General features: G+C 32.0%; 1 protein-coding gene across 4 annotated transcripts in view; it reads left to right on the forward strand.

The window, feature by feature from the left end:
• Nucleotides 1-16,643, forward strand: part of pappaa (pregnancy-associated plasma protein A, pappalysin 1a) — a 179,878-nt gene that overhangs the window by 144,724 nt on the left and 18,511 nt on the right. For 2 of the 4 annotated variants that reach the window (XM_073949692.1, NM_001278805.1), the window contains 2 exon segments: nucleotides 9,656-9,727; nucleotides 11,628-11,726. In XM_073949692.1, the coding sequence (XP_073805793.1) occupies nucleotides 9,656-9,727; nucleotides 11,628-11,726 (171 nt within the window). 4 annotated transcript variants of the gene reach the window in all.

The raw sequence follows: 16,643 nt of genomic DNA on the forward strand, positions 1-16,643 counted from the left end.
ATCTATATTTTAGAGCCGTAATCACATTACCGCAAAACCGTGAAACTGTGATATTTTTATCCAAGGTTATCATACCGTCAGAATAATATACTGGCCCTGCTGAAAAATCCAGCTTAACCCAGCCTAGGCTGGTTGGCTGGTTTTAGCTGGTTGACCAGCCTGGTTTTAGAGGGGTTTTGGCCATTCCCAGGCTGGTTTCCAGCTATTTCCAGCCTGGTCTTAGCTGGTCAGGCTGGAAAATGACCAGCTAAATCCAGCTAAAACCAGCTTGACCAGCCTGGTTTAAGCTGGACATAGCTGGTTTTGGCTGGGCTCCCAGCCTGGCTAGGCTGGTCAAGCTGGTTTTAGCTGGTTATCTACCAGCCTGACCAGCTAAGACCAGGCTGGAAATGGCTGGAAACCAGCCTGGAAATGGCCAAAACCCCTCTAAAACCAGCAAACCAGCCTAGGCTGGTTTAAGCTGTATGCCTGTAACGCACCATGTCGTAAAGCACGAATCATCTCTGGTTTCTTGAACATGACAATGAGTTCACTGTACTCAAATGGCCTCCACAGTCACCAGCTCTCAATCCAATAGAGCTCCTTTGGGATGTGGTGGAACGGGAGATTCACATCATTGATGTGCAGCCGACAAATCTGCAGCAACTGTGTGATGCTATCATGTCAATGTGGAGCAAAATCTCTGAGGAATATTTCCAGTACCTTGTTAAATCTCTGCCTTAAAGGATTAAGGTAGTTACGAGGGCAAAAGGGGGTCCAACCCGGTACTAGTAAGGTGTACCTAATAAAGTGGCCAGCTAGTTTATGTTTATCAATTAAAGAGTTACAGTCCAACCCGGTACTAGTAAGGTGTACCTAATAAAGTGGCCAGCTAGTGTATGTTTATCATATAAAGAGTTACAGTATGTCGAGTAACAGTATGTTACAGTATGTTACTCAACAGTATGTTACAGTATGTTACTCATGTCGACAAGCTGTGTCTTTTATATAAAAATATAAATTAAATATGATTAGCTTGTGTGTCATTTGGGTTATGAGTCAAGAACGAGCAACAGAGTTCTGACTTCTGCATGAACTTCTCCTATATAATGGGGAACTTTGGCATTGATCTCAGATGCTTGAAAGTTTGAAACAAACTCGGCGTGGTCAAATCGAGCGCCGTCCCCATCCACGCCTGTTGTGTTTAGATGGGCATTTGTGTCAAGTCAGGCGGTTTTCGGCAGAGAAATGAAACAACACGTTTCTGATTGATTCGTGTAATTGATATGATCATCCCGGGGTGGTAATTCGAGTCTGGAGACAGAGTGTGAGGGAAAGAGGAGGCCGAATCGATGCGGCTGAAATGTTCCAGGGGGGTTGGTTGAGGTCGGATCAATAACTGTTCTCTCAGCACCAGCCGCCCAGTGTCAATCGATGCTGTTTGAATTCCACAGCACCTGTTCCCTTCAGGTTTGCCACACAAGGGCACCATCCGTCCCGCAACTCCTGGACCCATGGCTGCACTTATCGACACCCGGGCTAATGCTAATGTTCACGATGTGTTTGTTGGCCAGAGCTGCGACAATGTCCAATAAATCCATGCTGTCTGAGATGGAAAAGCAAGCTAGCGATTCCACTGAGCATTGGTGACCGTACGAATCCTTATGCTTTTTGCTGAGTCAGTGAATCAGTTATTGTGATGAATCATTCATGCTAACATTCATGATGTGCTTCTTTCATTAGCTTTACCTGGGCTAATGCTAATGTTCATGATGTGCTTGTTTTTTTTAGCTTTACCTGGGCTAATGCTAATGTTCACGTTGTGCTTGTTATATTAGCTTTACCTGGGCTAAAGCTAATGTTCACAATGTGCTTATTTCATCAGCTTTACCTGGGCTAATGCTAACGTTCACGATGTGCTTATTTTATTAGCTTTACCTGGACTAATGCTAATGTTCACGATGTGCTTATTTCATCAGCTTTACCTGGGCTAATGCTAATGTTCACGATGTGCTTATTTTATTAGCTTTACCTGGGCTAATGCTAATGTTCACGATGTGCTTATTTTATTAGCTTTACCTGGGCTAATGCTGATGTTCACGATGTGCTTGTTTTATTAGCATTAACTGGGATAATGTTAACATTCATGATGTGCTTGTTTTATTAGCTTTACTGGGCTAATGCTAATGTTTATGATGTGCTTCTTTTTTTAGCTTTACCTGGGCTAATGCTAATGTTCACGTTGTGCTTGTTTTATTAGCTTTACCTGGGCTGATGCTAATGTTCACGATGTGCTTGTTTTATTAGCTTTACCTGGGCTAATGCTAATGTTCACGATGTGCTTATTTCATCAGCTTTACCTGGGCTAATGCTAATGTTCACGATGTGCTTATTTTATTAGCTTTACCTGGGCTAATGCTAATGTTCACGATGTGCTTGTTTTATTAACATTAACTGGGATAATGTTAACATTCATGATGTGCTTGTTTTATTAGCTTTACTGGGCTAATGCTAATGTTTATGATGTGCTTCTTTTTTAGCTTTACCTGGGCTAATGCTAATGTTCACGTTGTGCTTGTTTTATTAGCTTTACCTGGGCTGATGCTAATGTTCACGATGTGCTTGTTTTATTAGCTTTACCTGGGCTAATGCTAATGTTCACGATGTGCTTATTTCATCAGCTTTACCTGGGCTAATGCTAATGTTCACGATGTGCTTATTTTATTAGCTTTACCTGGGCTAATGCTAATGTTCACGATGTGCTTGTTTTATTATCATTAACTGGGATAATGTTAACATTCATGATGTGCTTGTTTTATTAGCTTTACTGGGCTAATGCTAATGTTTATGATGTGCTTCTTTTTTTAGCTTTACCTGGGCTAATGCTAATGTTCACGTTGTGCTTGTTTTATTAGCTTTACCTGGGCTGATGCTAATGTTCACGATGTGCTTGTTTTATTAGCTTTACCTGGCCTAATGCTAATGTTCATAATGTGCTTGTTTTATTAGCTTTACCTAGGCTAAAGCTAATGTTCACAATTTGCTTATTTCATTAGCTTTACCTGGGCTAATGCTAATGTTCACAATGTGCTTGTTTTATTAGCTTTACATGGGATAATGCTAATGTTTACGATGTGCTTATTTTATTAGCTTTACCTGAGCTAATGCTAATGTTCACGATTTTCTTTGTTTAGTTATATTTACCTGGGCTAATGATACTGTTCACAATATGTTTGTTTATCAGCTTTACCTTGGCTATTGCTAATGTTCACGATGTGCTTATTTTATTAGCATTAATTGGGCTAATGTTAACGTTCATGATGTGCTTGTTTTATTAGCTTTACTGGGCTAATGCTAATGATCATGATCTGCTTGTTTTATTAGCTTTACCTGAGCTAATGCTAATGTTCACAATGTGATTGTTTTATTAGCTTTATGTGATTCAATGCTAATGTTCATGATATGCTTGTTTTATTAGCTTTACCTGTGCTAATGCTAATACTTATGTTCAAAATGTATTTGTTTTATTAGCGTTTTCTGCGCTAATGCTAATGTTTACAATGTGCTTGTTTTATTAGCTTACCTACGCTAATGTTTACAATCTGCTTGTTTTATTAGCTTTACCTGGTTTATGTTAAAGTTCACAATGCGCTTGTTTTATTAGCTTTACCTGGTCCAATGCTAATGTTCATGATGTGCTTGTTTTATTAGCTTTACCTGAGCCAATGCTAATGTTCCAGTAGCAATGCTGATTTTATTAGCTTTACCAGTGCTAATGCTAATGTTCATGATATGCTTCTTTTATTAGCTTTACATAGGCTAATGCTAATGTTCACAATGTGCTTGTTTTATTAGCTTCACCTGGGCTAATGCTAATGTTCACGAGTTGCTTGTTTCATTAGCTTTATCTGGGCTAATTAATGTTCACTGTGTGTTTGTTTTATTAGCTTTACCTGAGCTAACGTTAATCTCCACAATTACTTTTATTACCTTTACCTGGGTCAGTGCAAAGTATTAGTGACCGTACAAATCCTCATTCCCCCTGTGTTTGTGGTATGTTTTGTGCTGAGTCAGCGAATTAGTTATCATGACGAATCGGCCCTCGAGAGCGATTCGTTTCAGGTTTCACTGCTGACCTACTAAGAAGCTCCTCTTATTTTCCCACTTATTAGCTTCCCTGAGTTCAGCAGCATCTACTGTGCACATTGCTGGTGCATTAGAGCAGACCTTTTACGTGATCTGCAGAGTCCATTGTTCATGCCGGGTCGGCTGAGGGGAGTACTAATATTAACCCCTAATTAATAAACCAAACCTTTATTAAAAGAGCTTAATGTGATCCGTGGGAGAACAGAGCATGGCCATCTAATTTGATATAGGCTTATTTCAGACGATGATGGCATGCTTTATTGGCGTGAGGTCACTAACAGCACATGATGGACTGATAAAGACTGATATGTGTGGAACTGGAGGGTGTTTGGGGTTGTTAGCTGAAAGATTGTAGGTTCAGGTTTGTTTAAGGGAGGGGTCACCAATCTCGATCCTGGAGGGCCGGTGTCCCTGCAGGGTTTAGCTCCAACTTGCTTCAACACACCTGCCTGGATGTTTCAAGTATACCAAGTAAGAGCTTGATTAGCTTGTTCAGGTGTGTTTGATTATCGCTGGAGCTAAAATCTGCAGGACACTGGCCCTCCAGGAACAAGTTTGGTTATCACTGGTTTAAGGGTTGATCCATCAAATTGACCCTCGAGTTTCCTGTTTTGAAAGACATATCTGAAGTAAAGTTGTGTTTTTGCCAACCGAAAGATATGATTTAATAGCAGGAAGTTGCTAGGCAACAGAGGCACGCATATTTAAGCTGTAATGAGTCGTAAATCAGATCTTTACCGAATAACAAGCTTGCTGTTGGACGGACGTTGGAGTTGTTGTGCGCGGCATGCTAGAGTATTGCTGCCAGGCCACATCCGATGCGATCTAGAAAGTGAAGAGCGGGGGGTGGGGGGTTAATGAGGGCAGACTCGCGGTGGCAGGCAAGACTGACCGTCAGACCACCGGGAAATGTCCCGATGCTCCCTATGGCCAGTCCGCCCCTGTATACATATATATTTTTAGTGTTGGCCTAAGTTGAGAGAGAGACTTATGAAGTTAGAAAGAAGGAGGCAGAGAACCGATGAATTATTAATGAGCAAATGAAACAAACGGAAACAAACTGAAAGTGAAAGTAAAACAATATGTACGGATCCGGTCCTCTCTCGTCCAGCACTGGCTTCTCACCTCCTTTTAGCCTCCAGGGCTCCTCTGTGAGACTCGAGGCAGGTGACGCGTTCAGGTGTCCCTGATTACTCACGCCACCCGCCTGGCATGCCCTCACGGCTCTCGCCACATACCCCATTACCCCTCGCAGGCCGCAAGCACCCTGCGGTTCAGGAACAAAACTGAGAATAATAGGGCCAATAGAAAGGAGCTGTATAGCTGTGGAGAGACTGAAGAGTGACAGAGAGAGGGGGAAAAAATTGAGGTTTGGTTCTCCAGACACACTGCAACTAAGTCCTCAACCAGCTGAGAGATCGGATGACGTGCTGGGAGTCCTGTGGAGGAATCTATCCAACTGTTCGTCCTCTGGTGTCCGGCAGCGGTTCTCCTGGCTGGCAGCATTTCTGGTCCCCTGCTCAGCTCCCGCTTCGGTGGATGGATGCAGGCTTCGTCATCATGGAGGACAGCGGTGACTCACCCGGGCTATCTTGGATGGCTCCCTTCAGCTGTTTCCCTTCTGGTGGCGAGCCCCACGTCCCCTGCTCCTCCCCATACTGGAAGACGGCAGCAGGCAGATCCTCTCCTCGCCAGCTTCAGGCCATCCCGGCACTCTTTGCAGATGATTGGGTTTCTCCCCCACTCGAGTTAACTCTCGAACACTCGCCCTCCATCTCAGTAGCGAGGGCAGCGGATAACGTGTCCGTCCTTCTCCCGGATTTCCACTGTAATGAAGTTAGGAAGAAGGAGGCAGAGAACTGATAAACTTTTAAATAATTTTTAATGAGCAAATAAAGCAAACGGATATGGACATGATGGCATCACGCAGTTGCTGCAGCTTTGTCAGCTGCACATTCATGATGCCAATATCCTGTTCCACCACAACCCAAAGGTGCTCTATTGGATTGAGCTCTGCTGACTGTGAGGGCCATTTGAGTACAGTGAACTCATTGTCATGTTTAAGAAATCAGTCTGAGATGATTCATGCTTTAAGACATGGCATGTTATTCTGCTGCAAGTAGCCATCAGAAGATGGGGAAAGGGATGGACATGGTCAGCAAAAATACTCAGGTAGGCTGTGGCGTTGAAACAATACTCAATTGGCCCAAAATGTGCCAAGAAAATCTCCCCCACACAATTACACCACCACCACCAGCCTGAACCGTTGATACAAGGCAGGATGGCTCCATGCTTTCATGTTGTTGACGCCAAATTCTGACCCGACCATCAGGATGTGTCAGCAGAAATGGAGACTCATCAGAGCAGGCAACGCTTCTCCAATCTCCTATTGTCCAGTTTTGGTGAGGCTGTGTGAATTGTAGCCTCAGTTTCCTGTTCTTAGCTGACAGGAGTGGCACCCAGTGTGGTCTTCTGCTGCTGTAGCCCATCTGCCTCAAAGTTGGATGTGTTGTGTTTAGAGATGCTCTTCTGCAGAGCGCTTCTGCATTGAGTTACTGTTGCCTTGAATTTAGCAATTCTCCTCTGACCTCTGGCATCAACAAGGCATTTGCGCCCACAGAACTGCCGCTCACTGGATATTTCCTTTTTGTCGGACCATTCTCTGTAAACCCTAGAGATGGTTGTGCGTGAAAATCCCAGTAGATCACCAGTTTCTGAAATACTCAGATTAGCCTGTCTGTTACCAACAACCATGCCACGTTCAAAGTCACTTAAATCCCCTTTTTTCCCCATTCTGATGCTCACTTTAAACGGCAGCAGATCATCTTGACCATGTCTACATGCCTAAATGCAGTGAGTTGGTGCCATGTGATTGGCTAATTAGACATTTGCGTTAATGAGCAGATGGACGGGTGTACCTAATAAAGTGGCCGGTGAGTATATATTATTTCTGTAATAGCTACTCTTTTTTTTTTTAATTATGCTTAAGTTTACTTCTGTTTCTTAAGTGTGGATTCGTGATCTCATCCAAAAAATTAAGCTCATAAAAAGACAATACGACTGGTTTCCTGTTGACTTCATCCATTTGAAATAACATTGCACATACCAACAGTTAGGACAGTCCTCTGCATTTATCTGACATATTAGCACCACTGACATATTAGCAGGACTCTTCCCCAGCTGTTTTGAAACGCTCCAATGTTTTCTGTCTTCTCATTCGCTGTCATTATTTTTCTCTCGTTTTTGCATTGATTTGCTGACTGGCATGAAATGAGAAATACCTTAGTTTGCAGCCGAGGGTACAGCAGGATTAGAGCTAGGCACTTTGCGCGTGTGTGTGTGTGTGTTGTTTTGGAGCTGTGGAGGTCAGAGAGTCCTTTACTTTTTGGCCGGTCCCATGGAATCTCTAATGAACATATCTGTGTGAACACGTACAGTATCTCTCTCTGTAAAATGTGAGATCAGATCTCTACACCACTGGAAGACAGGCTTGCTGGAAACAGACATAATTTAAGTATGCATGTGGTTATACGTGTTTCGAAACTGCTAAAGTTTCACAAGATGTTGGATTTGGATGAAATCCAGGTGTTTTTAATGTTGGCCAGGGTTGAGAAACTTGCATACTTCAGGTAAACACAGTATTGTTTTGTTTTGTTTTGTTTCATGTTTTGTTTTGTTTCATGTTTTGTTTGTTTGTTTGTTTGTTTGTTTGTTTGTTTGTTTGTTTGTTTGTTTTTGTTTTTGTTTTTGTTTTTGTTTCATTTCGTGTTTTGTTTTGTTTGCTTGTTTTTTTTTGTATCCTACTTTTTTGTTTTGTTTTGTTTTGTTTTGTTTTGTTTTGTTTTGTTTTGTTGTGTTGTGTTGTGTTGTGTTGTGTTTTGTTTTGTTTTGTTTTGTTTTGTTTTGTTTTGTTTTGTTTTGTTTTGTTTTGTTTTGTTTTGTTGTGTTGTGTTGTGTTTTGTTTTGTTTTGTTTTGTTTCATTCCGTGTTTTGTTTGTTTGCTTGTTTGCTTGTTTGTTTGTTTTGTTTTGTTTTTTACTGGTTCCTTCCGTTTTTGTTTTATTTTATTTATTTTAATTTTTATTTAATTTTTTGTCTCTTACAGTTTTTTTTGTTTTGTTTTGTACAGGCTGTGTGTAACGTTACTTGAATGTTATTTAAAGACCAGCATCACAGTATCAACTTCATATAAAAATGCAATATGTTTAAAAATGCGATCAGTAATGTTTTGATTGTTTCACCTTCATTTATTTATTTATTTATTTATTTATTTATTTATTTATTCATTCATTCATTCATTCATTCATTCATTCATTCATTCATTCATTCATTTATTCATTCATTCATTCATTCATTCATTCATTCATTCATTCATTCATTCATTCATTCATTCATTCATTCATTTATTTATTTATTTATTCATTTATTTGTTTATTTATTCATTCATGTATTTACTTATTTATTTGTTTTTTTGTTTGTTAGTTTGTTTATTTATTTATTTATTTTATGTTCAGTGAGAGAATTTATTTATTTACTTATTTTGTACAATGAGAAAATGTATTTATTTATTTATTTATTTATTTATTTATTTATTTATTTATTTGTTTGTTTGTTTGTTTGTATGTTTATTTAATTACTTAATTTATATTTTTAGTAAAAATTAATTAATTAATTTATGTATTTATTTGTTTACTTATTTTTATGTTCAGTGATATAATTAATTAATTATAATTAATTATAATTAATTAATTACTTTATTTATTTATTTATTTATTTATTTATTTATTTTATTTACAAATGTTTTTGGTGTGTGAGGGGAACAAAACACTTACAGTAAATGAGCATCATTTTCAGCATGTCTGCATGGATATTGGTCCTTGCTTTATGATTATTATATTTCTATAAGTGCAAAACATAACTAGCACATAATCAGAATAGAACAGAAATGGTGATAATGGAAATGTGTAAAAACAGCAAAAACAATGAGAATAATATTTGTAACACTAAAGAGTATTTAACATTTATACTACTACTACTACTAATAAAATTAATACAAATAACTATAATAATAATAATAATAATAATAATAATAATAATAATAATAATAAAGTTAGTGATGATGAAAGTAATATGACGATAGCAAATATTATTATTATTATTATTATTATTATTATTATTATTATTATTTTAACTGTTTTAGGGTCAGTATTAAAAAAAGCATTATTATTTTATATATCATTAAATATAAACTTTTTTAAACCATTATTATTAGTATGCTGTCATCATGCTGAACATCAATGAAATTAGTTTTTATAAATAAAATTATTATGTATAAAATGTTGTTAATGTATTCTGCTTTAAAAATAATAACACATATCATTAATTATGTAATCAAGTATTATTACAACAATAATCACCTAGGAATCACAAAATGGGAGGGTGAATAATTTTGACTTTAACTGTATATCCAACTGCATGCTTTTTTATTTGTTATTATTTTCTTTAATAATATTATTATCTCTCTTTCCAGCACATAGTCTGCACCATGGGCCTGAAGTGGTACCCTCATCCAGAGGTCCTGCACTGCATAAAGGGATGTGAGGTAAGAAATCAGCATTTTATCCTCTCAAATGCCTCTCTATCCTGTGTCTTTCCTCCCTCATTGGCGACACTCTTGCCTTGACCTCCATTTGCAGAGGCCCAAGAAGATTTATGAAGATGAAGATGTAGAGGAACTCTACATTAAAGTCAGTACATGTGCTAGTGACTGTGATGTACAGTGCTCTCTGTGTCTTTCTGTTTTCCTTCCCCCCTGTGCTTGTCCATTTTTGTCTCTTGGTACAGTCCGTTTACAGACTGGCATCAGTACAAATGTTCATTCTCATCTGCAAATGCAAATAAATGCAATTTTTTTTTTGTTTAAAATTAATAAATGTGTCATTTGGAGAGGAGATAATTAGATTAGGAGCTTATTAACAGATTTTAAAAATAAAAATCGGATTTGAGATGCTGAACACACGGTAAAATATATTTGCAAATTAGCAGTTTTCTGTATTTTTTCTATGCTTTTGAATTGCATTATGGGATCTTGATCATTCTTTCAACAACTTTTAACCTTGAAAAGTTTGAAAAAGGGATTGTTATGAACATGTTTAATAGTTTGCAGTACTATATTGTCTGGGTTTGTGTTGTATATTATGCTACAAACACCTTGTAATAAACTGCCAGTACATTTTCTGTTATTGTACACACTTATCTCTCTCTCTATTATTATTTCTTATACAGTATATTATTAAAATGTTAGTACCAAAGTCACCTTGTTAAACTGTAGATTTGAATTTTGTAAGAAACGATTATTATTATTATTATTATTAGTGTCTATTTTTTGTACATATATAATATTATTGTTATTATTATTGAATTTATTTTATTGTACATATTTATTTTTTTCTTATTTGTATTATTTTGTTTGTTATTTTTATACATATTTATTACTATAACTATTAGAAATATTACTATTTCTTTGTATTATTTGTATTATTATTTATTTATTTTATTTTTGTTCATATTATTATTACTATTAATATTATTTTTAATAGTATTTTATTTTTGTATATATTTATTATTATTATTATTGTTATTGTTATTTTATTTAATTTTATTAATTTTATTGTACATATTTATAATTGATTATTATTTGTATGATTTACTTATTTGTTTATTTTTATTTTTTGTATATGTGTACTACTAATATTTTTATAAATTTATTTATTTTCTTTTATTGTATGTATTTTTATTATTTTATTTTTTGCACATATTAATTATTGCTGTTATTATTATTATTATTATTATTATATAAAAATATATTAAAAATTGCTATATTGTATACTATTTTAAACTACTGAAATGACAATAAAAGCCACTTGTAGAGTTGAATTTTCAACATCAGAAATGAACATAACAGAGATAAAGATCCCATAATGCAATTCACAACCAGAAATATACAGAAAACAAAATACAGAAGCTGTTCATTAACAGATATTCATTACAGTAGTTTTGCTCTCAAAATAAAGCAACGCTATGATAATACACAAAAAATATGTTGCTCACCTAATTTTTTAAGTTTAACAATTTAACCCATTAAGTCTTTTAATTAAGTCTTTTAACATGCATCAATTTAGCTGACTTAAAACATCAAATCAAAATTTGTCTGAAAAAAAAAAAATAAATAAGTGGAAATCTGATTAACTTTCTAAATTATGATAAAATAGCATAAAACATACAATGCCGGGACTTTTATATATAATTTATTTTAAATAATTAAAATCTCTTCAGGAGGGTTAATAATTTGGTCTTTAACTGTAGATTACATAAGACTGGAAGTACTGAAACATTGAATATAATAGCGTAGTAAACCCAGTCAGATTCAGTAAATGTACATCTGCACACTGTATGTTAGCTGCTGCTCTGAGTTTCTCTTTCTGTCTTTTTTTTCATCTCAGCCTTTCATGGGTGATAATTACTGTGACGCCATCAACAACAGAGCCTACTGCAACTATGATGGAGGAGACTGCTGCCATTCCACCGTCAAGACCAAGAAGGTGCTGTACAGTCAATATATATATCACATTTAAAGAGTTCAGGGTTAGGCAATTCATTTTCCCTACACATAATCTAACACATGGATTTGAGTTTTCATTCATAATTACTACTTTTTATTTCATCATTTAATTTCAATTATTTATATTTCATTTGTATACCATAAAGTACATTTCTTTTTTTTTTCTAGAATTTTTTATTTGTATTTATTTATTTTGTTTTGTTTTGCTTTGGTTTGCTTTGGTTTGCTTTGCTTTGCTTTGCTTTGCTTTGCTTTGCTTTGCTTTGCTTTGCTTTATTTTATTTTATTTTATTTTATTTTACTTTATTTTATTTTACTTTATTTTATTTTATTTTATTTTATTTTATTTTATTTTGTTTTATTTTATTTTATTTTATTTTATTTTATTTTATTTTATTTTATTTTATTTTATTTTATTTTATTTTAATTTAATTTAATTTAATTTTATTTTATTTTTATTTCTTTATTTTTTAATTTTTAATTTTTTAGTTTAGTGTAGTTTAATTTAATTTAATTTAATTTTTATATTTTTTAGAGCTTTTAAGGTTTATTTTAATTTTATTATTATTTTTTAAGTTATTAAAATTTAATTTTTTATTTTTTATTGATATTTTTTAGTTCTTTCAGGTGTTTCATTTTAATTTAATTAAATCAATGAATTAATTAATGAATTAATGAATGAATTAATTAATTAATTAATTAATTAATTTATTTATTTATTTATTTATTTATTTATTTATTTATTTATTTATTTATTTATGTACTTTTATTATATACAATTTTTAATTTTAACAAATTTTATTTTATTTTATTTTTTAATTTATTTTCAGCATTCATCAGTTAGGAGTGCAGCACAAGTTCAGACTAGCTGTGTTTTTGAGTATCTAGCCACAAAACTCTGTTAAAAAACACAAATGTCTCCATGTTTTTAATCCAATTTACTGACATGAAAAACAGGAGAAATACTGAGTCATCGAGTCAGGACAACATTTAACTCTGATTTACTGTATATGTACTAACTGCAACCATGGCAGTGCAGTAGAACAATTCCCATTGACGTATTATATTAAGACCCACTCGACAGCACTGCAATGGAAAACAGACACATGATTACAGTAAGTGCCACAACAGCAGATCTGCAGATAATTCCAATACAGTAGGTTCATTGCTGACAGTAAAATATTTTATTTATTATTATTGTTATTATTTATATTTTTTTGAACTATTATTATTTAATCTAGTTTATTTTTATTGTTTGTATTGTTCACATTTATTATTATTATTATTAAACATATTTTATATTATTTTCATTTATTTAGCTTATTTTATTCTACATATTAATTATTATTGGTTTTCTTGTTATTATTATTTTTTGTACATATTTATAGTTGTTGTTATTATTACAATTATTATTATTATTTATTTTATTGTTTGCATTTATTATTTGTTTTCTTCTTCTTCTTCTTCTTCTTCTTCTTCTTCTTCTTCTTATTATTATTATTATTATTATTGTACATATTTATCAATATTATTATTTAATTTAATCTGTTTTATTATACGTATTTATTCATTCATTCATTTTCTTTTTGGTTTAGTCCCTTTATTAATCAGGGGTTACCACAGTGGAATGAATTGCCAACTTATCCAGCACATGTTTTACGCAGCAGATGCCCTTCCAGACACAACCCTACACTAGGAAACGCCGACACACTTTTGCACACACTCTCATACACTACCGTCAATTTAGCTTACCAAATTCATCCATAACCACATGTGTTTGGACATTTTATTATTTTAGTTTTTAATTGAATTTTTCGTACATATTTATTGTTATTATTTCCATTATTATTAATTTGCGTAGTTATTATTTGCATAATTTTTTGCATTATTATTATTATTATTATCATTATTATTATTATTATTATTATTATTATTACTATTTGTAAAAATTTTATATTATTATTCATTTATTTTATTGTATATACTTTTTGTATATATTATTAATATTTGTATTATTAATATTATTTAATTTAATTTATTGTATTGTACATATTTATTATTATTATTAATACTACTACTACTACTACTACAACTACTACTACTACTACTACTAATAATAATAATAATAATAATAACATTTAATTTATTTTATTGTACAAATTTATTATTTTTCTTCTACTTCTTATGCTTATTATTTTTATTATATTATTATTATTATTATTATTTTTATAATTGTTATTAATATTAAACACATATATTATTATTTATTTAATTTCAGTTGTTTTATAATATATATTTATTATTTTTATTATTTTTGTACATATGTATTATTGCTATTATATTTTATTTTATTAATTTAATTAATGTTTTGTTAATATTTATTATTATCATTTGGATTATTATTATTTTGCATTATTTGCATCATTATTTGAATTATTATAATTATTGTACATATTTTTATATTATTATATATTTAATAAACTTTAGTCTATGTATTTGTTATTATTATTATTTGCGTTATTATTTTTTGTACATTATTATTATTATTATTATTATTATTATTATTATTATTATTATTATTATTATTATTATTATTATTTGTTGGTCAAATGTGCATTTTCCAATAAAAACAATTTTTGCAATATTATTAGAAACTATAGTAATTTATAAAATGCTGATCTTGGTGTCACTACCCTCAAAGTTTTTTGTTTACTGAGCAAATAAAAAACAGAAAAAAGTTGCAGCATCACAGCCAATTCCCAGATATTTGATATTTAATATACAGCTGCCTGGATGAGAAACCAGAAACCAGCTGTTGTTAAAGCGTGTTGTCATTTGTTGTGGCTGGATGCAGAAAGATGGATAGATGAGATGGGATTTTCCTCCTGTCGTTTTATACTGATTCCATCATTTTAAATATTACATGAATGTTTTGTTTGTCTTGACGAGAACAGGAACTGCAGTATCTTGATATTTCAGTGTGTTTTATTACTGTGCTGGAAGCGACACTAACACATTTTAGACTAACAAAAGCCAGCTAAAACTAAAAATGTGTCCAAGAGTGGATAAAAATGATCCGGCCATAAAAACAGAGAAGTTTGAAATTATGAAATACGAAGTTGTGGTTCCTGTATGAATAAAAACTCAAAACCATGTGTTAGATAAAATGCAGGGATGAATATTGTGAATAAATTATTGTGTTTTGCAACTTTTATTCCTGCTATTGCAATAAAATATAATAATAATAATAATAATAATAATAATAAATAAATAAATAAATAAATAAATAAATAAATAAATAAATAAATAAATAAATTTACAAACTAAAATAAAACAAAGAAAAAAAAAAATAAAGAAAGAAAAAAATAAATAAATTAAATGCACTAATGCATAATGTTTTACCCCTGCTGGTGCAGTAAAATAAAATAAAATAAAATATAATAAAATTATATTTTATAATAATGTGAGTAAATTATTGTGTTTTGCAATTTTTTATTCCTGCTGCAGCAATAAAATAAAATTTAAATTAAATTAAATTAAATTAAATTAAATAATAAAATAAAATAAAATAAAATAAAATAAAATAAAATAAAATAAAATAAAATTAAATTAAATTAAATTAAATTAAATTAAATACAAATAAATTATATTTTTTTTAAATAAAATAAAATTTAATTAAATAAAATTAAATAAAAAAAATAAAAAATAAATACTTAAATTTAATAAATTAAATTAAATTCAGGGATGCATAATGGGATAGCAGGGATGCATAATGCAGGGATGGCAACAGATCAGTGCATGCAATAAGCTGGCATTATGCAAATGTATAATGGATCCACAGTATATAAATCAATTTTGGAAGTGAAACTTAAATTGCTGACTGCTTGTTTTCGGCAGCACAAAATCAATACAATATTTTGGGAGAATTTATTTTATTTATTGTGAAATTTGAACCTTAAAACATTGCAGAGCTTTCAGATTCACAAACAGCTACATTACACACTACATGAAAAGTATTATGTAAAAAAAACTAAAAAAAGAAAATATAAATTTATAAACAAATACCAGGTTGTCACACTTAAAAAATAAATAGAATAAATAAAATAATAATTTTCCTACTTGTCTTTTGTCTATTTAGTTTTTGTCTGATTTCTTGTCCAGATAGTCTTATTTCCTTAAAATAATTAAAAGAATCCACCAGTGGAAGAGGTAAAATAAATGTATTTGAAACTGAATTTTTTTTTACTTCAATTTTACTTGTTTAAAGGGGAAGAAAACTTAATTTTGACATTAATATCTAAACTGAAACAATATTTTTTATTAAGAATTTTATTTATTAAGAAAATGCCTCTTCATTTAGGAATTTTTGATATTTAGAATAGAAACGAGACAAATGTCTAAGTAAGAAAAACCTTTTTATTGTATTGTATTTTATTTTGTTTTATTTTATTTATTTTAAAATTTTTTATTTTATTATAATTATTTTTTTTGCAGTGCACCAGCAGGAATAACAGTTGCAAAACACAATAATTTATTCACATTATGCATCCGCTGCTAATAGAGACATTGAATAATGTTCCATATTAGTGAAATGTAAATGACCAAACTGCATTAGTGAATGCCTGATGTGCATTGTCTGCACTGAAAATTAAATGATTGCATACAGCAAATCTCAAAGCCAGAAATGTCCAGAGTTTGCATCTATCTGAAGTGCTAGTTGTGCATCTTTTTAATGTAAGAAACCCTCTCAAACTCTCTCTTCATTCAGAGCCGATTCCAACTTCTCTCATCATGTTTGGGTTTCTCTTGTCTTTTTTCTTCTTGACTTGCTCTCTCAGATTGCTCCCAAAGCTCCTAATGTTAACATCTAACTGATAAATAAACAGATATGCACAGA

The sequence above is a fragment of the Danio rerio genome, chromosome 5, assembly GCF_049306965.1.
Source record: "Danio rerio strain Tuebingen ecotype United States chromosome 5, GRCz12tu, whole genome shotgun sequence".
Classification (NCBI taxonomy): Eukaryota; Metazoa; Chordata; class Actinopteri; order Cypriniformes; family Danionidae; genus Danio; species Danio rerio.